General features: G+C 39.1%; 1 protein-coding gene and 1 non-coding gene across 3 annotated transcripts; both read right to left on the bottom strand.

Moving 5' to 3' along the window:
- Nucleotides 1-3,084: 3,084 nt before the first annotated feature.
- On the bottom strand, nt 3,085-22,865 carry aida (axin interactor, dorsalization associated). Of its 2 annotated transcripts, none has more exons than XM_017725551.2 (10): nt 22,413-22,865; nt 21,738-21,804; nt 21,458-21,511; nt 17,356-17,410; nt 16,948-17,011; nt 16,715-16,818; nt 8,811-8,933; nt 8,566-8,688; nt 7,179-7,296; nt 3,085-3,780 (listed from the first exon to the last, which is right to left on the bottom strand). In XM_017725551.2, the coding sequence occupies exons 1-10, from the start codon at nt 22,517-22,519 to the stop codon at nt 3,684-3,686; spliced, it is 912 nt and encodes a 303-aa protein (XP_017581040.1). In that variant the 5' UTR covers nt 22,520-22,865; the 3' UTR covers nt 3,085-3,683. The 2 variants fall into 2 exon arrangements, with proteins under 2 accessions (XP_017581040.1, XP_017581041.1); XM_017725552.2 differs by lacking the exon at nt 22,413-22,865 and adding an exon at nt 22,221-22,367.
- Nucleotides 20,364-20,470, bottom strand: LOC119263342. The gene has a single exon (XR_005130258.1). It is a non-coding gene; the product is annotated as a U6 spliceosomal RNA (small nuclear RNA).
- Nucleotides 22,866-23,816: the final 951 nt, after the last annotated feature.

Genomic DNA, 23,816 nt, shown 5'->3' on the forward strand with positions numbered 1-23,816 from the left:
TTTTCAGTCACATTTTACTTAGTGTTCAAATGTCCATGTCCTGTGGAAATTTCAAGCTTAACTATCTTAGACTTCGTTTAGTAAATTAATTTGTTTTCATCATTTGTGCAAGGCTAGTATTTTTACTCAGCATATGGGGGCTTCTGTCATTTTAATTTTAAATTCTACACACTGGCCTAATTTCTGTGGGATAATTCATTAAATATGCAGGTCTTAAGCAGCATTTATTATAAGTTAAAGCAATGGGGAACCACTCCATGACTGTCATTACGTCCATTTAAAATTTTATGAAGTCCTCACAGAAAAACGGTACATGCACATTGTATTTATAGTGGCAAAAACTTGTCATAGTTTATTTTTGACAATTGCGAAAAGTCCTGAATTATGAACACAGGAGAAAGTAAAATTAACTCTGTAATAGCATGTGTAATATTCTTTGTATTGAAAGTATAAAATAAAAGGTCCCACAACAAATATACAGATAAATGAGGAAAAGCCTGATTAAATGACTCTTGAGAAACACAATGCTTCTAGAGAGATGTACTGCATGATTCAATTAAACACTAAGCATCTTGCTGTGCTTTCGGGCATGTGCATAAATGCTGAAAATGATGTTTTGGATCAACGTTACAAAAAGAAAATATTTCAGTTACAGAAAAGGCTCATTTGTGGGATACAGTTGGCAGGAGTATCAATCACAAAAACTGGCCATTGTTTCAGTAAAAACAGTGACTACAGTTTCATCTGAAAAACATCAGCAACAGGGCTGAAAATTGTGGTCCAAAGCATACATTGTGATTATTATGCCTTGGTGTTAGTGTTATCTAATTAAGGAAAAACTGAACAGCAGCTGTTTCTCAGGTGACTAAGAATTTCAACGTATAACATGTTCAGACTGCATAAGCAAGAACAGTTTGTCCAAAAGTACATAAATAGGGTTTTATAGTAGTGCATAAAAAACCTAGTTACAAAAACAGATATTTGGAAATGCAGAAATAAGAGTCATCCATCAATTTATTTTCCAGAAGATGTAACAGGCCTTAATGCTGGACCCCTATAGAGAGGAGCCATTTCATGCATAGGGGGCATTTTGCTGGTATAGGTCAGCTGTCCCTTAAAAGAGAAGGGTCACTCCAATTCAACATAAATTTATAACTTTTATGCTGTGTTGAAACATTTCTATCCTGTTGATAGTGGTCTCTTCCAGGGCGACAATACCTCTGTTTACAGGACATCGGGGGTCAATGAGTGATTTGAAAATGATGTACAATCACATGCTATGGCCTTCACAGTCACCAGATTGCAACTCGATTGAACAGTTATGAAAGATTTTGATCACTCTTCATAACAAATAATCAATAAAGCTCTTGAGGGAATCCTATGGTGTTTCATCCCTTCAGCACAGTTTCAGAGACTTGTAGAATATGCCTAAGCTGTTCTGGTGATACATTACTAAAACACTTGATATTGATTTTTCCATGAATTTGTCACTTTACTGTAACTTCTAACCTAGAATCTCTTACTTGGACATGCACATTATAAAGGGAGGAAATCGCTGAATTCAGTTTTACTACACTTTTTAGTTCTGCTGAAGCCCATTCCTTTATGAAGTCTACTGGCTTTTTTCTTTTAAACTTACTGCACATCTCATATTACTGTCCATTGGTGGGACATAACGTGTCATTTATTAAAATGTTTCATCCATAGAATAGTAATACTCTGCAGCGAAACACCTTGTATTACAACCCCGATTTCAATGATGTTAGGACATTGGGTAAAACAAATAAAAGCACAATACGATGATTTGCAAATCCTTTTCAACCTATATTCAACTGAATACGCTACAAAGACAAGATATTTAATGTTCAAACGGATAAACTATTGTTTTTTGCAAATATTCACTCATTTTGAATTTGATGCCTGCAACACGTTCCAAAGAGGTTGGGACAGGGGCATGTTTACCACTGTGTTACATCACCTTTCCTTGTAACAACACTCAATAAGCGTTTGGGAACTGAGGACACTAATTGTTGAAGCTTTGTAGGTGGAATTCTTTCCCATTCTTGCTTGATGTACAACATCAATTGCTCAACAGTCCGGGGTCTCCATTGTTGTATTTTGCGCTTCAAAATGCACCACACGTTTTCAATGGGAGACAAGTCTGGACTGCAGGCAGGCCAGTCTAGTACCCGCACTGTTTTACTACGAAGCCGCGCTGTTGTAACACGTGTACAATGTGGCTTGGTATTGTCTTAGATGGATGGATGGATGGATGGATGGATGGATAGATAGATACTTTATTGATCCTGAAGGAAATTGCTGAAATAAGCAGGGACGTCCCTGAAAAAGACGTTGCTTGGATGGCAGCACATGTTGATCCAAAACCTGTATGTACCTTTCAGCAATAATGGTGCCTTCACAGATGTGCAAGTTACCCATGCCATGGCCAATAACACACCCCCATACCATCAGAGTTGCTGGCTTTTGAACTTTAAGCTGTTAACAATCTGGACAGTCCTTTTCCTCCTTGGCCCAGAGGACACAACGTCCATGATTTCCAAAAACAGTTTGAAATATGGACTCATGAGACCATAGGACACTTTTCCCCTTTGCAACCATCCATCTCAGATGAGCTCGGGCCCAGAGAAGCAGGTGGCGTGATGATATTATGGACTGTAGATGATGAAATGAGAAACGTTGTTCTTAAAGTGTTGGACTATTTGCTCACGCAAATGAACCTCGCCCCATCCTTGCTTGTGAACGACTGAGCCTTTCAGGGATGCTCCCTTTATGCCCAATCATGACAGTCACCTGTTCCCAATTAACCTGTTAACCTGTGGAATGTTCCAAACAGTTGTTTTTTGAGCATTCCTCAGCTTTCCCTGTCTTTTGCTGCCCCTGTCCCAACTTCTTTGGAAAGTGTTGCAGGCATCAAATTCAAAATGAGTGAATATTTGCAAAAAACAATAAAGTTTATCCATTTGAACATTAAATATCTTATCTTTGTATTCAATTGAATATAGGTTGAAAAGGATTTGTAAATCACTGTATTCTTTTTTTTTTATGTTTTGCACAATGTCCTAACTTCATTGGAATTGGGGTTGTAGATTGCTGGTATTACCTATGGATCACATTTTTTGCTGTGTAGCCTTCCATTACGAAGTTAAAGAGTACATTCTTGGAGCAATATGGGGTCTGTAGTAATTAAAAGCATTATATGTACACTTCACTCTTTTAACCTCAGAACGCATGGCTGAATTAATCCTATCTCTTGGATCAGCTGACAGTGGTCCATTTTCATTAGATAAATAATATGCTGTCAGTGCTTGTCTTGTCAGATTTTAAAATGCCAATGTCAGTCTTCTCTTTGATTCTTTAGTGGTAGCTTTAAAGGACTAGGGGTGAGATAGTAAAACATTGAAAGATGACATACTCATTCCCAGTGGCCTTTCTCTCTCTTTTATTGGATGGACAAACAGATTAGACAATTATAAGTATTATGATATAAAGCCTATGTCTGAAATTCCAAAGCTGAAAAATCCAGAAGTCTGGAATCCAGAGTTTGGTATTGCTGTGAATGTAGATGCACCAACTTTAATCAGATAACAAAGAGGCGGGGGGAGGGGGGGGGACCTGTTGTCCCTTCGTGTCAAAGTCTGATGAAGGTTTGTCCATGTGCCTGCTCAGTCTTTGTGCAAAGTCTGATAAAGGTGTAGGTAGAGAGGTTTCTTTGTAAGGAGGTTGAGTTTCTTCCTCTTGAAATCAGTTGGCTTCTTGTACCTGAGATCACAGATCACAATCTGCATCAACAAAAACTATTAAAAGACAGAGCATACTAGAATGATTCACAAAGCAGGATTACTTAGTTAGCCAAGTAGCATAATCCAATGGCAACACTGGTAAATAGAAGACAAAGTAAGGGACATTGTTCTTGGACAAAGTTATCCAGCATCTTGAGAAATGTTTTATGAAATACTCCATATATATTGTGGCATTCACTACTTTTTAGGACCAAATAAAATGCTTATGAATAGTGAAATTTTACAATATTATCAGAACTGTGGAAAAGTCAAAGACCACATTTCATTTATTTTTATTTCCAGTTAAAGTTATTCATTTTTCAACATCAAAAAATAAGGCAGAAAACATTTGATGAAACCTAAAATAAATATAATAAATTGTCTGTACAAGCTTTGCTTTTATCTCAGCATTTCCATGACATCTACAGGGATATTTTTCCACACCTCCAAACTTCAGTCTGGTCCTAGGTGACAGGTCAGACGAAGTGTGATCCATAATTACCCTTATGAAAATAAGAAGAAAACAGGACTTGTGTACCCTGCCTGGATCAGGGTTACCGGGGCCCCACCCTGGAGCCAGGCCTGGGGGAGGGGCTTGCCAGCATGCGTCTGGTGGCCGGGCATTTACTCATGGTGCCCGGCTGGGCCCAGCCCGAAGGAGTTACATGAGTCCCCCCTCCCATTGGTGGTGGTAGTAGGGGTTCGGTGCTTTGTGGATCGGGCAGTGTCCGAAGGTGTGGGTCTTGGCATTCTGATCCTCGGTTGCTGAAACTGGCTTTTGGAACTTGGAATGTTACCTCACTTGTGGGGAAAGAGCCTGAGTTGGTGCGCAAGGTTGAGAGATACCAGCTAGATATAGTCGGGCTCACCTCAACACACAGCGTGGGCTCTGGGTCCAATCTCCTTGAGAGGGGCTGGACTTTATTCTTTTCTGGAGTTGCCCATGGTGAGAGGTGGCGGGCAGGTGTGGGCTCTCATAGCCCCTCGACTCGGCGCCTGTATGTTGGGGTTTTCTCTGGTGGACGAGAGGGTAGCTTCCCTACGCCTTGGGGTTGGGGAATGGGTCCTGACTGTTGTCTGTACTTGTGCACCGAACAGCAGCTCAGAGTACCCAGCCTTCTTAGAGTCCTTGGAAAGCGTGCTTGCAAGTGCTCTTCCTGGAGACTCTATTGTCCTACTGGGGGACTTCAACGCTCACGTGGGCAATGACAGTGAGACCTGGAGGGGTGTGATTGGGAGGAATGGCCTCTCTGATCTGAACCTGAGTGGTGTTCAGTTTTTAGACTTCTGTGCAAACCACAGTTTGTCCATCACAAACACCATATTTGAACACAAGGATGTCCATAAGTGCACATGGCACCAGGACACCCTAGGCTGCAGTTCAACGATTGACTTGCAGCCATGTGTTTTGGACACTCGGGTAAAGAGAGGAGCTGAGCTGTCAACTGATCACCACCTGGTGGTGAGTCGGATCAGGTGGTGGGGGAAGATGCCGGTCAGACCAGTAAACTTATAGGCTTATAGTCGAACCTCGGATTCAAGAGGAGCAGTGCGGTCTCCGCCCTGGTCATGGAACACTGGACCAACTCTTCACCCTCTACAGGATTCTGGAGGGTTCATGGCAGTTTGCCCAACCAGTCCACACATGCTTTGTGGATTTGGAGAAGGCATTCGACTGTGTTCCCTGGGGTATTCTGTGGGAGGTGCTTCTGGAGTACAGAGTACATGGCTCTTTGCTACGAGCCATTCAGGCCCTGTATAAACAAAGCAGGAGTTCGGTTCGCAAGGCTGGCAGTAAGTCAGACTCGTTCCCAGTGAGAGTTGGACGGGATGAGAATCAGTACCTCTAAATCCGAGACCATGGTTCTCAGGCGGAAAAGGGTGGAGAGCCCTCTCTGGGTCAGGGATAAGCCCCAAGTGGAGGAGTTTAAGTATCTCGGGGACTTGTTCACGAGTGATGGTAAAAGGGAAAGGGAGATTGACAGGCGGATTGGTGCTGGGTCAGCAGTGATGCGGGCTCTTTACCGGTCTGTTGTGACAAAGAAAGAGCTGAGCCATAAGGCTCTCAATTTACCGGTCGATCTACATTCCCACCCTCCAAAGAACTTCCAAATAAGAACAGCAAGAAACCTTGAGAGGAACCAAGACTCAAAAGGGGAACCCAGCCTCCTCTGACTGACATGGGATAGCAAACAGCATTAGTATAAAAAGCTTTATGTATTGTATATCTGGGGTGACTGTTTTAGTGGTCTACCAGGTCTTGCATGGGGAATGTAATGTAACATTTTCAAAATATTTCATTTATTTATTTATTTACCTTTCACTTTCACACATATCTCATGAAAAAGTAATAACCTGTACTTGTAGTTGCTGTTTTTACTGGCAATGAAATAAATGATGGGTGGTCTCGGACTTCTGCGCAATACTGTATATCTACTTGATCGATTTGTTGGTGACCCTCATTTACAATGTAGTTAAGCCAATACAGAAATCAAGGATTGAAAATTTTTGACTAAAAACATATCAAATGTTAAAAAAAATTCATAATGGTAAATTTATTAGAAGAAAAATCTAATCAGAATAAACCATCAAAACTGACAAAATAAAACTGCTTAATAAATAACCGATCAAATAGGGATAAAATAATACACATAGTTTATAAAATAAATAAAATAGAAAATGTGAAACAGTAACTTAGCAGTAAATAAAAACAAAAAAAAGACAAAATAATTCAAAATAAATAAATGTACACCAATAACACCTACCAAATTAAAAATTAACTGAAAACAAACAAAACAATTGCAGGCTGGGTGGATATGGTTAGAGAAAAGTCTGAAATGTTCACATAAGATCAGCAATTGAGGTTGTAGAGTTTTCCAAAATTCCAGCTTGCTGGTGCACTGTAGCTAAAAGCAGATTTTTTCCAGTTTAGTAAAAGCTCTTGAAGAGTAATCCAATCACTGGAACGTAATCCAATCACTGGAATGAGTCTGATAAAATGTATTATTTACACTGAACATTATGATGTACAATGGCATATGGTCAGTTAGTGCTTTATGGATAAAAAGAAGCCAACATACAGCCAGAAGTGACCAGCCAACCTTTTCATGCAGTATATACTGATGGGTACTGTAGGGGTCACCAGTAAGGAATCTTAAAGCAGACTGAAATACAGAGTTTAAATATTTGAGAGTAGCTGCAAATGCACCCAGAATACACAAAACATTATTTCAACAATGTTTCTTTCTTGTGTGCATTAGGAAACACATTTTGTTTTGATGCCAGAAGCCAAGTTTTTGCCTCAGTTTACATGTAAGCTTGGTAACATAGTATTAAACATAAACATAAATATGGCAGAATTTCTTGCTCAGTACTCACAGCTCTATCACAATGGGACCAGGCTTAATCTCATCCATCTCCATGAAGGCAAAACACTTAGTGCTGGTGAACCTCTTCTTGGGCTTGTAGTGTTTGAATTCAAAGAATATAGCTGCACCTACAGCAAAGAAAGCACAGTGGGGAAAATGATAGTTACATTTCCAATGGTATTTTTAAACATAATTCACCAAGGACTTTATTAGGAACTACACTAATACTGTGTAGGACCTCGCTTTGTTCTCCCCTAACAGCCTCCACTGGATTCAGATCCAGTAACTGGGAAGGTCACTGAAGAACACTGAAGTTGCTGTAATCATGCGACCAGCACTCAAATAGACTAATTCAAGGGATGATTAATTTATATTAACAAGCCCAAAGTGTGCCAAGAAAACACTCCCCATTACACCACCTCCACCAGCATGGACTGTTTACACAAAGTGGGTTAGGTCCATGGATTCATGCTGCCGGTGCCAAATTCTGACCCTACCATCTGCATGCCTCAGATTCATCAGATGATAACAGTAAAACATTTAAAACTAGAAAAGGAAAGTTTGTGAACGAACTTTAAGTTGGCTTGAAAAAGCCAGTTAATTATGTTAAAACAAGAAAAAGTGTTTGAGTATGTGTGATGCGGAGTGTGTTGAGTGTGTAGTGTGGGGTGTATTGAGTGTGTGCCGTGTGTTTTTGTTGTGTTTTTGTTTTGTTGTCTGTTGTGTGTAGTGTGTGCTGTTTGTTTATCTTAAAAATAATATGACTGCAAAGAACAGTAAGTTGGCTTTTTCAAGCCAACTTAACGAATTAAGTTGCAACTGATTACAAAAAAACGTGCAAATTCTAGTAGCTTACAGATGAAGCCTCCAGTCCAACAAACACAGTTGCCAGCTGTGGTTTAATTATAGCAGCAAAAAATGTGAAAATTTGTGAACAGGCCATATCAAAAATTGGATGTCAGTTTGCCATGACAGAATTTCAGACAAATGATTCCCATTTTCTTCAGGAGTAGGATGAAATCTTGTGGCAGCAGATCGGAAAGAATAGTCCCGCACAGATCTCTAATGAGCAGTTATACTCCAAGCAGCCAATCTGTCACCAACAATCATACCACTGTTAAAGTCACTGAGATCACCCCCCTGCCCCCAATTCTAATGTTTGATGTGAACAGTACCTGGAGCTTGCGTGTATCCACACTAGATTTCTGCTACATGATCGGCAGAATAAATAACTTCATGAGTGAGTAGGTGTAGAGGTGTTCCTAGTAAACTGCTCAGTGAGTGTATGATTATGATCAACACAGAACTGCTGTGTTATGAGTTAATGGTCAAATGAAAGTGCATTTGAATTTGAATGGGGAAAAAAATCAAATTTTTTCAAAAGTAGTTTTTCTGACCTTTTGGAAGTTTTTCAAGATGTTTTTGAATTTCCACATCTACACAGAAATGAATGTATGTGTCTTCTTTACGTGTTGCCACTGGAGTGTCCTGAACAGGGTTCAAATCAACACCGTTCAAGTCTGCCGTACAGAAAAACCTATTATTACATTCTGACATTTGAACTGACACATTTATGAACTTTTGTGCAGAAAACAAACATTTTCACAAAAAAAAAAAAAAAAAAAATTACAGATGATCATACCTTTTACACTAATTGTCATGTAAGGATCGATACATTGCCCTGCATCTTTCAGACCAATCTTCTCGATTTTTAAAGTGAGTAGAGTCATTCCTGGCTCTGAGGGAAGTCGTGGTAATAAAGTACCTGTTAGAAACAAACAGTTCCACAGTTCAGTTCATCATCTTCACATGTATAGTGTGTCAAGTGGGTCATGTTCATCTGAGCATCAGAGAAAAATATACAATGAGAAGCAAAATTACTGGTAGAATTAAGTGAAATTAAGTGGGTTATTTTTGTTATATACTCATACAATTTGTATTCCAGATCGAACAATGTGCATGAGACCATACACAGAAGAAGTGTAGCAAATTAAATTGTTTAAAGTTAGTATATGGTCCCAAAACCTTTACTTACAATAACTGCATCAAGTCTGTGACTCACTGACATTACTAGGATCTTGAATATATATATATATATATATATATATATATATATATATATATATATATATATATATAAAAAAAATCAAATTTATTAACCAATGGAGGCCTGGATTTGGAGTCACACACAAAATTAAAGTGGAAAAACACACTACAGGCTGATCCAACTTTGATTTAATGTCCTTAAAACAAGTCAAAATGAGGCTCAGTATTGTGTGTGGCCTCCACGTGCCTGTATGACCTCCCTACAACGCCTGGGCATGCTCCTGATGAGGTGGCGGATGGTCTCCTGAGGGATCTCCTCCCAGACCTGGACTAAAGTATCAGCCAACTCCTGGACAGTCTGTGGTGCAACGTGACGTTGGTGGATGGAGCGAGACATGATGTCCCAGATGTGCTCAATCAGTTTCAGGTCTGGCGTATGGGAGGGCCAGTCCATAGCTTCAATGCCTTCATCTTGCAGGAACTGCTGACACACTCCAGCCACATGAGGTCTAGCATTGTCCTGCATTAGGAGGAACCCAGGGCCAACCGCACCAGCATATGTTCTCACAAGGGGTCTGAGGATTTCATCTCAGTACCTAATGGCAGTCAGGCTACCTCTGGCGAGCACATGGAGGGCTGTGCGGCCCTCCAAAGAAATGCCACCCCACACCATTACTGACCCACTGCCAAACCGGTCATGCTGACGGATGTTGCAGGCAGCAGATCGCTCTCCACGGCGTCTCCAGACTCACATCTGTCACATGTGCTCAGTGTGAACCTGCTTTCATCTGTGAAGAGCACAGGGCGCCAGTGGCGATTTTGCCAATCCTTTTGTTCTCTGGCAAATGCCAAGCGTCCTGCACGGTGTTGGGCTGTGAGCACAACCCCCATCTGTGGACGTTGGGCCCTCATACCATCCTCATGGAGTCGGTTTCTAACCGTTTGTGCAGACACATGCACATTTGTGGCCTGCTGGAGGTCATTTTGCAGGGTTCTGGCAGTGCTCCTCCTGTTCCTCCTTGCACAAAGGCAGAGGTAGCGGTCCTGTTGCTGGGTTCTTGCTCTCCTACGGCCTCCTCCACATCTCCTGGTGTACTGGCCTGTCTCCTGGTAGCGCCTCCTGCCTCTGGACACTACGCTGACAGACACAGCAAACCTTCTTGCCACAGCTCGCATTGATGTGCCATCCCGGATGAGCTGCACTACCTGAGCCATTTGTGTGGGTTGTAGAGTCCGTTTCATGCTACCACGAGTGTGAAAGCACCACCAACATTCAAAAGTGACCAAAACATCAGCCAGAAAGCATAGGTACTGAGAAGTGGTCTGTGGTCCCCACCTGCAGAACCACTCCTTCATTGAGTCGTGTTCGGCCATTTATTTCAAAACCTCTTCCAATGTGGAGTGGTTTGGATAGGTCTCTTCAAAATTTTCAACACAATAACATCAGCCTCAATGTTTATGTGGTCTCAGCAGTATGAAATGATGACGAACGTCACATAAATAAAGATCTGGCTGTTCAGAGTCGCACTGTAACAGATATGTGTCATATTTCTGTACCACATATGAAACCAGAATTGAAAATGTCAGATTCACGTGTTTTTGCTCTTTACACTCTTATGCTCTATTTATGTACACTTCAGAATTCAATTCTGCTGCTACCATTACGAGTTACATTAATGAATCAGTGAGCTTGTTACAGAAGCAGCAATGCATGTCCAAGCCATGACAGTGCCTCCTTCATGCTTAATAGATGAAGTCCAAAAAAAAAAAAAAAAAAAAAAAAAAAAAAAAAATCAATCTTTACCTCATTTGACCATGGCTAACTTTGCCTGCTTACAACTTCAGTAGTTTCTTTATTTTTCTTCCCACACTGGTTTTAAAATTTTCATTATATGATGCATAACTGTTTGAATATTTCAAAAAAAGAAAACATTACATTTTTGTCATACATTTTTTCAAGTCGACTGTAGTAGTTGGTAGATGTCAATCTATAAATCTAATATATTATATTGTGTATATATATATATATATATGTATATATATATATATATATATATATATATATATATATATATATAGACCCTGACGGAGAAGCGGCTTAGAAAATGGATGGATGGATGGATGGATGTATACACACACACACACACACACACACACACACACACACACACACGTACATTCATACATACATACAAACAGCATCTCACAAAAGTGAGTACACCGCTTACATTTCTGCAAAACAGCTGTCAGCACAAGTGAGTACACCTCACAGTGAACATGTCCAAATTGTGCTCAAGGTGTCAATATTTTGTGTGACTACCATTATTATCTAGCAATAATAGCCTTAACCCTCTTGGGCATGGAAATCTCCAGCGCTGTGCAGGTTGCTTTTGGAATCCTCTTCCACTCCTCCATGATGACATCACAGAGCTGGTGCTTGAGGATGCCCCACAGGGGTTCTCACCAGGGCACCAGCACACATGTTGGACACCATCTGAGCCAAACAAGTTTATCTTGGTTTCGTCAGACCTAAGGACAGGGTTCCAGTAATCCAAGCTCTTGAACTGCTTGTCTTCAGCAAACTGTTTATGGGCTTTCTTGTGCATCAGCTTCAGAAGAGGCTTTCTTCTGGGACGACAGCCGTGAAGATCGAGTTGATGCATTGTGTGGTGTATGGTCTAACCACCAGGGATGGACAGTAACTAAGTAAATGTAATTTGTTACTGTACTTTAGTACTTTTTTCGTGTATCTGTACTTTACTTAAGTATTTCCATTTTGGGTGACTTTTTACTTTCACTCCACTACATTTCAAAGTCAAATACCTTACTTTTTACACCACTACATTTTGAGAAATCTGTCGTTCCTTTTGGTTTTTGTGTGTATAAAAACATAAAAAGGTAAAAATAAAAGAAACGCAAAGCAAGAGCACCAATCAGGGGCACAGTGGTCACTTTGGAGCACATATGTCTACCTATACTATGGAACTAACCTAAATTTGTGTAAACAGACCACAATATAGAAATATGTACACATTTGCAGTTGTGACTGGCATGTGCCTTTTTTCTGAACTCATACAAAGACTTTCATTTTATAGTAAATTAGTTTCGGTTAGTTTATGAACAGAGACCTACAGATCAATACAGTAAAGGAAAACGTATTTGTGAACCTGAGTTTAAAGCAAGTTTTCATTCAATTTGTAACTAAGTTACAAAGTAATCTAAAACTGAAACTTTGTTTGTAAAAAGTTATTTCAGAGCCACTCGGTTCTACCTGATGGAAACTGTTTGCCTTCAGTGTTTTGTGTCTCACAATCACATCATTTTAATAGACATCAGCGTCAGACTAATTAATGACTATTAAAGGACTGGTTTACCAAGAGAGACACTGGAGGATTTTCACCTAAAATGAGTTCATGAAGTGAGTCTTATTACAAAAAGGATAACAGGACATTAGAGTCATAATTAATCATACATTACAAATACATTTGAAGGCAAATACTTTAGTACTTTTACTCAAGTTGAGGTCTAGAGTAAGGACTTCTATTCTACTTTTACTGGAGTAATATTTTACCTTGGGTATCTCTACTTTAACTCAAGTACATGATTTTTGTACTTCGTCCACCACTGCTAACCACTGACAGGCTGGCCACCCACTTCTTCAACCTCTGCAGCAATGATCGCAGTACTAATGCGTCTAATTTTTGCAGCCAACCTCTGGATATGACGCTGAATACGTGGACTCAACTTATTTGGTTGACCCTGGCAAGGCCTTATCCGAGTGGAACCGGTCCTGGAAAACTGCTGTATAACCTTGGCCACCGTATAGCTCAGTTTCAGGATGTTAGCAATCTTCTTATAGTCTGGGCCATCTTTGTGGAGAGCAACAATTCTATTTCTCACATCCTCAAGGAGTTCTATGCCATAAGGTGCCATGTTGAATATCAAGTGACCAGTATGAGAGAATTATACCCAAAAGACCAAATTTAAAAGCCCTGCACCCAATTCACACCATTCTAACGAGTCACATGACACCAGGCAGGGACAACAACACAATATGGACATGTTCACTGTGAGGTGTGCTCACTTGTGTTGCTAGCTGTTTTGACATTAATGGCTGTGTGTCGAGTTATTTTCAGAGGACAGTAAATCTATACTTTTATACAAGCTGTACACTGACTACTGTAAGTTATATCCAAGTTTCATTTCTATAGTGTTGTCCCATGAAAATATATAAAATATTTGCGGAAATGTGAGGGGTCACAGGTGTTTAAAACCAAGCACCTATGCATGCAGACTGCTTCTACAAACATTTATGAAAGAATTGTTGACTCTCAGGAGCTCAGTGAACTCAGTGATAGGATCAGTGGTACAGTGAAATTTCCTTGCTACTAAATATTCCACAGTCAAGAGTCAGTGGTATTATAAAGTGGAAGTGATTGGGATTGACAGCAACTCAGCCAAGAAGTGGTAGGCCACGTAAAATGACAGAGCGGAGTCAGCAGATGCTGAGGCACATAGTGCACAGAGTCGCCAACTTTCTGCAGAGTCAATCGCTACAGACCTCCAAACTTCATGTGGCCTTCAAATTAGCTCAAGAACTGTGCGTAGAGAGCTTCATGGCAGGAGTTTCCAAGGCCGAGCAGCTGCATCCAAGCCTTACATCACCAAGCTCAATGCGAAGCGTCAAATGCAGTGGTGTAAAGCGCCACCACTGGACTCTAGAAACAGTGGAGACATGTTCTCTGGAGTGACGAATCACGCTTCTCCATATGGCAATCCAATGGATGAGTCTGATCATGGTGTGGGGTTGTTTTTTAGGAGTTGGGCTCGGCCCCTTATTTCCAGTGAAAAGAAGTCTTAATGCTTCAGCAGACCAAGAGACTTTGGACAATTTCATGCTCCCAACTTTGCTGGAAGAGTTTGGGGATGGCCCCTTTCTGTTCCAACATGACTGCGCACCTGTCGATGAGTGAGTTTGGTGTGGAAGGGATTTAAATCTGGGGCTGAGATGGCCACTCAAGGACATTCCATGTTGGGATCAATGTCTGGAAAGTCCAATGATCACCAAGCTTCAATTTAGCAACTGAAATGGCCTGGTATTTCAAAGAATCCATGATGCCAGGCTAACAGGCAGGACTACCAGTTCCTGCAGCAGCAAAACACCCCCTCAAAAGGACTGCCCGACCTCCATGCCTGACCATGATGTTCTTTATGTAACATGCTTTGATGTTCTTATGCCAGACATGTCACTGATCCACAGGTCCATACAGTTTAAATTTTAATTTTAAAGATTAAACTGTAAGTCGCTCTGGATACGACCATCTGCAAAATGGCATAGTGTTTGACAGGGTTTTTCCCAGCAGTTCTGTCCAAATGTCCGACTCCTCTTGGCAAATTTTGCTCTTTCATGTCCAGGTAGGTTTCCTGTATACCATGAGTTTTAAAATAACGTATGATACCTCAGACATGTTTAAACCACGTTTTTAACTGAAAATACTACAAAGACAACATATCAAATGCTCAAATGTTCACACTGAGAAATTTTTTTGTTTTTTGAAAAACACATTTTGAATTCGCTGCCAATGACACAGCCAAAAAATGTTGGGACAGAGGCATGTTTACCACTGCATCACCTCTTCTTTTAACAACACACTGTAAACATTTGGGAACTGAACAGGCCAGCTGCTGTAGTTTTGAAAGTGAAATGTTTTTTCAGTCTTGTTTGATATAGGATTTCAGCTGCTCAACAGTTTTGGGTCTCCTTTATCACATGTGTCACTTCATAATGTGAAAATATTTTCATTGGCGACAGGTCTGGACTGCAGACAGGCCAGTTTAGTACCTGGGCTAATACGGAGCAATGCTGCTGTAATACATGCAGAATGTGGTTTGGCATTGTCTGGCTGAAATAAGGAAGGCCTTCCCTGAAAAAGACATCATCTAGATGGCAGCATATGTTGTCAAATCATGTATATATCATTAAGCATTTGGATCCAGGATTTCTGGATCCTGTTTATATAGTTTCCTCTGTGGGTTTTAGAGTTTTAACTTGTATTATTGGATGCAGTGACAAACTGTTTTACAGACAGTGGTTTTCAGAAGGGTTCCCGAGCCCAAGCAGTGATTTCCACTACAAAATCATGGCTTCTTTTAATGCAGTGCTGCCTGAGGGCCCAAAGATCATGGCCAGCAAATACTGGTTTTAGGCCTGGTCACTTGCACACAGAGATTTCTCTGGATTCTCTGAGTCTTTAAATGTTATTATGTACTGTAGATGATGAAAAGCAAAAGCTCCTTAATATTTTATGTTGAGAAATGTTACTCTTGAATTGTTGCACTATTTGCTCACGCATTCTTTTGCAGAGAAGTGAACTCCTCTTCATCTTAACTTCTTAGAGACTCAGCCTCTTAAGAATGCTCTCTGTATACCCGATCATGAGCTGTTGCCAATTAACCGCCGTGTTTTTTTTTTTTTAGCATTACATAACTTTACCAGCCTTCTTTTGCCCCCTGTCCCAAATTTTTTGGAATGTGCTGTTGCCGTTAAATTCAAAATGGGACTTACATTTTCCAAAAACAATAACATTTCTCAGTTTCCAGATGTGATTTGTCTTTGTACTTTTTTTCAATTAAATATAGGGTTTCAATTATTTACACATCATTGCATTTTGTTTTTATTTACATTTTGCAGTGTCCCAGCTATTTTGGAAATGGGGTTGTGGCATATAGAGCTCCAATTGATCTACTGAATGACATGAATATTTTTTTTATCTCCATGATTCTTTTGACACACAAATATTTACGGACATGTTTTGAGATGGTTTTGGGAAAATGACTCATAAAAAAAAATTACATGTCATTATCTTAACATTTTTACCTTTTACTGTAGTTGATCATAGCATCAACCAACAAACCAAGTAAGCCATAAACAGTTTTCTAACATACAAACAAAAGCCATCCTTTGAAGTCTTATATGTACAATTTTAAAGTTACTTTGTGCAAATCAATAGCTGTAACTACTGATTGATGGTAAAAGTTTTTTCAATGTAATGAAACATAAATCACGGAGTGAACATTTAGCCACACTAATAGCTCTTAATTAGGGCCTGATTAACATTTTCTAATGGACACTAACACTGATCTTTAAAATTCCAGGAAATGTTAATAAATCAAATAATCAAGTAAATTTTCTATTATTTGTTTTTTTTTTTTTTGCTAATATGACTGTCACTTGTCAATGGTAAATAATCATTGTCAGTCCTTATTAATAACATTTCATAAACTTATAATAAAACAAACCATTACATACAAAACAAACTATTTTTTTTTTCATTATTTAACTGGTAAGATTTTGGCCAAAACCTCAATATTAGTCAATTGTTGGTTAGACCCAACTCCTCATACATAAATAATACACCATCAATATACAAGGAAATCGATCCAAATATATATATATATATTGCTGTTAAGTTATGATTTGACTTACTAGGCCTCACATACCTGGGACTCCTCTAGGGAAGGACTGTGTTGATCCAGCTCCAGTGGCTACATCAAATTCCTCTTCAGTGTCTAGATTCTCCTCCTCACCCGGGGCAAAAATTTTCCTAAGGGTGGAGATTAACAATCACACAATGAGCAACAAGCCCAGAAAATTTCAGAATAACTAAAGGAAAATAATTCAGCAATCCAGACCTTCAAACATAACATATAAGTTGTCCAAATTGTACATTTACCTTAAAGGCACAGGTTGGACATCAAAAGGAAAATCTTTGTTGTAGGTAAAAATATTCTTGATAACTGTTAAAAAAATGCCAGTAACAAAGTGTAAACACAAACCAATAACAGGTACATAAACTGTTTTTTCCATCATACCCAGATGTCACATTTACTCAATATCCAACATTTATTATATCAACTGTTATTCAACTGATCTGTTTAATCATATCCCAGATTGAGATCAACAGGTGACATAACTAGAGCACTGTGTTTCCAGATATATTCATTTATAAATTACAAGTGCAAAGTATAAACAAATATATAAATAAATAACATTAAAACATAGTAAAATACAATACAACTCTGTTCTAGAGATAACAGAATACAATAGTTGGAACATCTTTCATTGAAAATAGCATACATACAGGGTTCCAGTTTCTTCAGGTCCTCTAACTTAAAGTCTTCTTGAGACTGTGTACACTACCAAAGAAGAAAGACACTGATGATTAATGCATTTACTAGTTTTGGTGGTTGAGATGTAATGTTCTGACAACATGCAATCAAAACTGCAAAAGTCCTCCTCAAAACATTCAGGAGAGTCATAACTCACTAGGATCATCATACTTTCCAAGCCCTGTTAAAAACTTGAACCTACTCAAAACATTTTGTCTGGCTTATTATGACATCATTGGTCTCATCTGTGGGCATGACTGTAGTAAAATTAAGGACCACCCTAGACAATCCTAGCAGGAAAAGACCACAAAATATTCAAATCTCTCAACAGAATGATTAGAACTGAACACTACGACTAGAGGTCTGCACCTGAAAAAACAGTCCTAAGCTCCCGCAAGATTTTCTTCTGTCTTTTTTTTCTTCTTTTCTTCTTGTCTTCTGCCAAAAAATCTGAATCATTTGCTCCGCTCCTGCCCATAACGAAAACGTTCTGGTCCTCACTGCCATGCAGCTCAGTCAAGACGAACTGACATTCAATACTGGATGTGGTTTGGTCATCCGGCTTACTGTGAAGTAACGCCATTTATGCCCAGTAAACACAAAGCAGGAATTAAACCACAAAATGGCCATTTTTGTTATTTTGCTGGCCGCGGACTGAAGGCTCCATCTTCTATGTAACAGGGGTGCAAAGATTATTCAACTTAGTCAACTAAAATCGACAGTTAGATGGCAACTAATTCAATAATCAATTAGTTGGTGACGTCATCACACGTCTTTCTCGTGCTCGCTAGGATTGTTTTGACATCACCATACACTAGAGACTTAACATCAGGGTGATGGCAACCTCAAGAACAAAGGACCTCAAACGATAGGAGCTAGACTCAGAAAAAAGGCTGTGGTATTTGTAAAGCCGAACTTTATCACGTAAGGGAGCACATCCTCCATGATGGATCACTGGAAGGGAAAATGTATCGGCTCCCTGGATGAAGAAGATTCATTTCGGTAAGATACGCCCCGTCCCAAACCGCATACTAGCACACTAAATCATATGTTAAATATAGTGCAAATGCCATTATAACTCATTAGTTACAATCCACTCATTAGTGTAGAGTGCAGTAGTTGTGCTAGCGAGCTAGTTAGCTAATGTTAAATTCCGTCCTTCTTCATGTTGTGAGCCGAGCTGTAACATTTTCTATTTTAAAATGCTTTTCTCTGTAATCGTTAATGGAGCTGGAAAGAGAGAAGCAAGTTAACTATTCACAGCGACCCTGTTCACTTTTCAGATAACGCTTACACGTTTGAACACTGCATCTGTGTCTTAGCATCGAGGCCACTGGTGCGTTCAGATTCGGCCATAACATTTTTCTGATCTTGGCAAACGTTTAGCTCCCCTCGCTAACAGTTTCAAGAGGTAGTTCATTGTGAACACGCAGGCAGCTGAACAAATGAAATGAAAACTGAAATGAAACTACTCAAAATCAGTCAAATTTCACTGTTCATAGAGAAGTTTGCCACAAGCATTCTCCACTTTCCCATCTGCTCCTTCAGGGCTCATCTCCTCTACAGCGGGTTATATCTGCTCTTAGACACACACAGATTTTTATTTACTTGATTAAAGGAAAATGGATTTAGTTTTGTGATATTTTATTACTGCTACTTTGCACATCCTTGGTAATAAATTTTTACATGAAAATAAATTAGTTTTTTCTTTTGTATTAGCAGAAACGATAATTAAAACGATTAATTTTTTAATAATCTCTACTGTCTTCATAGTTAGCAACTGCATAAATTAACCTCAAGCTAAATTTAAAAGCTAATAAGTTATTTGGTAATGTAGCGATTCATAATCCGAATATTCGATTATTAGTTTCAGCAACCGACAGACTATGCAACTATCAAATTAGTTGTTTTTTTGCAGCCCTACTCTGTAAAATACAAGAATTTGAGCGATTTCTTTGCAACTCTTAAGAATTGCTTCATTCACTTTAACTGTTCACTGATATATTTTTTTCATACCTGTGATTTAGTGACCATTCTACTTTAGTTAGGCTATTCATTAATTTGTGGCATTTCTCTATATGCAAGCTTCATCCTGCTCCGGCATGCAGTGGGCTGTTTACCCACCTACTCCTATGCACAACACTGAAAATTAGTTCCATGCTGCAAATTATTGTGTCGGTTTCCGAAAATCCAGTGGGAATCTGCAGGAGTGCAGACCTCAAATTCCAACTTCTTGTGAATTGCACTAGAATTAATTGAAAACCCGTCAAGCCATTCAAAATGATACTTATTAATATACTTATTTATCTTACAACAATGCTGAATCTACCTGGTAGGAAGAAGAAGCTGTAATTATATATCACAGTTTAAAGAGAACAATTATGCAAGCCTCTTAGAGAAAAAAATATTCAAACAACAAATTATAAACACCTGATACAATACAGTTAAAACAATAATATAAACTCTTCCATTACACTTGTCTGATCAGTGTGATTTAACTGTACTTCACAGATGTTTTTATGGAAATGTGCTCTTATTTTTATATATACGGATATGTGAATGGTAATGCTTGTTTTTGTTACACATAGAGTTGTATGCAAAATTTCAATTTGTTAACAATTCTGCTAGTAAACACAACCTCTGCAGAAGAGTATTAAATTCTTTCTGCATAGGCCCTGTTGCTTGCTATTTAACTAAAGTTAAGTTAAGTGATACTTTTTTGATCCCACAAATGGGGAAATTCCACCTCCGCATTTAACCCACCCGTGAAGTGAAACACCACATACACACTAGTGAACACACACACTAGGGGGCAGTGAGCACACTTGCCTGGAGCGGTGGGCAGCCCTATCCACGGCACCCGGGGAGCAGTTGGGGGTTAGGTGTCTTGCTCAAGGACACCTCAGTCATGGACTGTCGGCCCTGGGGATCAAACCGGCAACCTTCCGGTCACAGGGTCAGATCCCTAACCTCCAGCCCAAAAAATATGGAGCACTTCACGGATTTGCGTGTCATCCTTTCGCAGGGGCCATGCTAACCTTCTCTGTATCGATCCAATTTTAGTATATGTGCTGCCGTAGTGAGCACATATTTAAAATAAATAAAACGGTAAGATTGTGCCATGTACAAATATGTGGACCAAATTTTGGTTGATTTTTGATTGAAAAGTCTCAAAAGTCTATTACTCGTTATGCCTGAACTGACTTGTTAGGAAGACTGATAAAGCAGGTCAAGAATTGTCATAAAGGATTGTCAGCTAACACCAACTCCAGAGCATATCAAGTTCTTTATTTCCTCAAACCTTGTGCTAGCAATGAACAACTATAGGTTCCTCTAAGCATCTAGCTGAGGATCTGATAGTGAAGCTAGTTCATCAAGCCTATGAAACAGAGGAATGCTATAAAAAGATATTAAAACGCTTCCAGCTTGCAAACTCTCCACTGTCCAAAATGTCATTAAGAAATGGCAGTTAAGTGCAACAGGTCAAGATGGGGACGACCAAGAGAACTCTCAGAACTGCTTGTCTGCTGGCCAGACAACCCTTATATCCCATACATATATATATATATATATATATATATATATATATATATATATATATATATATATATAAAACCCTTATATGGACAGAAAAGTTTAGCTAACATAGGAGTGTAGATGAACTGTTCTACTGTGCACCACTGCTTCCACAAACATGATCTGCATGGGACAGCCATCAAAAGGAGGCCTTACCTGTGAACTCATCACAAATGTCAACATCTGAAGTGTGCAAATTAATATCTAGATAAGCCAGAGGAATTTTGGAAACAAGTGCTGTGAACCGATGAAAAAGTGAAATTCACTGGCCACATTCACCATGTTTGTATATTTGAGGTGAAAAAGGAGTGGCATTTGATGAAAAGAACATCTTGCCAGCTGTTAAGCGTGGAGGTAGATCTACTATTTGTGACAGAAACATTGCATGAGGAGACAGAAGAATAAATTTCTGCTAAACATCACCAAATTCTGAAAGCCAATGTGACACAGTCCGTCAATATACTGAATACAGAGTATTTAGCAAGCATTACTACAAACCTGTAGGGATGCACTTCGCATTTCAAGACATGTTGCAACCTTTCCTAGGGTTTTCTAGAAAAAGAAAATATTTAGAAAAAGAGGAGTAAATGTGTATTTTGCCCTCACATCTATGGCAAAAATATGACATTTTCATGATACATGATACAGGGAGTCACGGTATTTTGTTTTTCTGATGCATGATTAAGTTGAAACAGACAATATTCACCAGAAGTGCTATTAAAAAAAAGAAGTATTGTAAAAATTTGACACTTAAAGCCTACATGACTGAAATACAAACCTTTTGTTCCTCTGTGAAATCATGTGGATTTGATGACTGGACCTCTTTCTGCAGTTGCCTTGCAAGTCTGTCAAATAAATAATAATATAGTAAAATAAAACAAAATAAAACGCATTTGCTAACATGACTAAATGCCAGAACAGACTAACACAACAACTAATGTGGTTAAAAATTACATGATCATGCAGAGATGCTCATGGTAGACTTTTCTGTTTACAATTAGTAATCAGTAATGACACCGTGGCTAATCAAAATATCTAACGGCCCAAAGGACCGCTGTGAGTACAAAAGCTCCACCCACAGGAAAAAGAGGGTGTGACGGTAAATCTGTAACATCTAATGCAGGATAGAACTGTGTGCCCCCCTCATTAATGTGGCAAACATGATTAAATTTCATGTTTGCAAAATGCCAGAAATCTAATTGTGGTTTCCCAATAAAACCAGAAAAGTTAACACGTAAGTGCTAATGCTTCAAATACTCACTTCATTATCAGCGTAAGTAACTGCAGCAAGTTTCTTCAATTTTAGTTTCGTTACATCATGCAAAAATGTAAGCAGCACAGTTCCACGAGTTGACAAGAACTTGTTTGTTTCAGCTAGGCACCATTAATAAGCGAACATGTACTTGGTGAGTAACGACAGATGATTCACTCAAGCCTCATGTAGACAACTTACATTTGGTACTCATCAATCGCTTCCACCAACTGCCCCCACGAATCAAAGTCCGTGCCCTTTTTAAAACTTGCGTGCCATTTTTGGACGGTCTTGGTGACATCGGACATCTTCTCGGGTTAAACTTTAAGAGACGTTTAAGGTTAACATTGCTGGTTAGATTTTATTTTGCAGTCAGCATTGCTGTGAATCAGCTGGCTGTCCACAATCTACAGATGAACCGGTGATACTGCTGCACAGGACCAAGCCCTTCTGCGAGTGCAACCGAACGTACTTCATGACACTATCGGAAGTCCTGCTCATGAAATATCCAATTCAAAAGTCTCAAAACCTTTTTTCTCGTACTATTTCGACTGAAGGTCTCCTCTCCTTCTATGCTAGGCGCAGCAGTATTCAAGTTTAATAGGCTAACGTAGATTTTAAAGGCTTCTGTTATCCAAAACAAGTCGATCTCTGTGTCTGAAACGGCCTACGATGTCAAAATAAAAGTTCACAGTGACGAACAAAATTAGTGAATTATTTTTGCTTGCGAATAGTTATTTTTAAATCATGTATTTATCCAGAAAACATTAGACTATGTATTAGCTCCCTAGGAAAATCAGCATAGAAAATGAATGATGGAGTAGGTACCTTGATGCTTAGCAATGGAAAAATGAAAACAGCTGACAAATATACTAACTTTTGTCAGCCTTTTAAGACCACACACATTTTAACACAGCAGGAGAGGTCTATGAAAGATCCTGACTCGTAAAAATGTTGATTAAGGACTTCCTTTTAATGCTTTTGTAACCTTGGTGTGACATCAAGAAAAACTGTCTTTCTTATAAGCTGTAAAGGAGAAGTGGCATTGTGGCACTTTTTATTTGTGCTGTGTCAATGTTAGTGCTAACCATACATCCTTTCTTTGAATGAATCAGATAAACGCATAACCTCCAGCCACTGTGCTGAAGTGTAATCTTATTTGTCTAAGAAAAAAAAGCAATGAAACACTGAGGGACAAATATCTGACAACGGCTATGATGTTGTCAGTAAAATCCAAGATAGTACTGAATGTTAAACTTATGTGATGTGTCATGTTTTTTTCAAGGTGGGTGACTGCTGTGTGGATTTGTATTGAGGCTGTAGTGCTGTAGCAGGCCCTTTTAAGGTAGTCTTTTTCCATAAACAGAAAACACTACCCAGGACAAAAAAAATTTTGAAACGTTTATACCAGCATGCTAAAAAGCAGGGTTTTTTTTATGACAAATGACTCTTTAGAAGTAAAAAAAATAGTAATAAAGCTAAAACCCCTGGATAAAGTTTGCACAGGATAGACATCTGCTTGGGTTGTCTTAATATTAGAGATGAGCTGTATGAGCTGTAGTCTTCTTTAGAGAAACCGGCAATGACTGAACATGCAATTAAAAC

Source organism: Pygocentrus nattereri, chromosome 4 (assembly GCF_015220715.1).
Source record: "Pygocentrus nattereri isolate fPygNat1 chromosome 4, fPygNat1.pri, whole genome shotgun sequence".
In the NCBI taxonomy this organism is placed as follows: domain Eukaryota; kingdom Metazoa; phylum Chordata; class Actinopteri; order Characiformes; family Serrasalmidae; genus Pygocentrus; species Pygocentrus nattereri.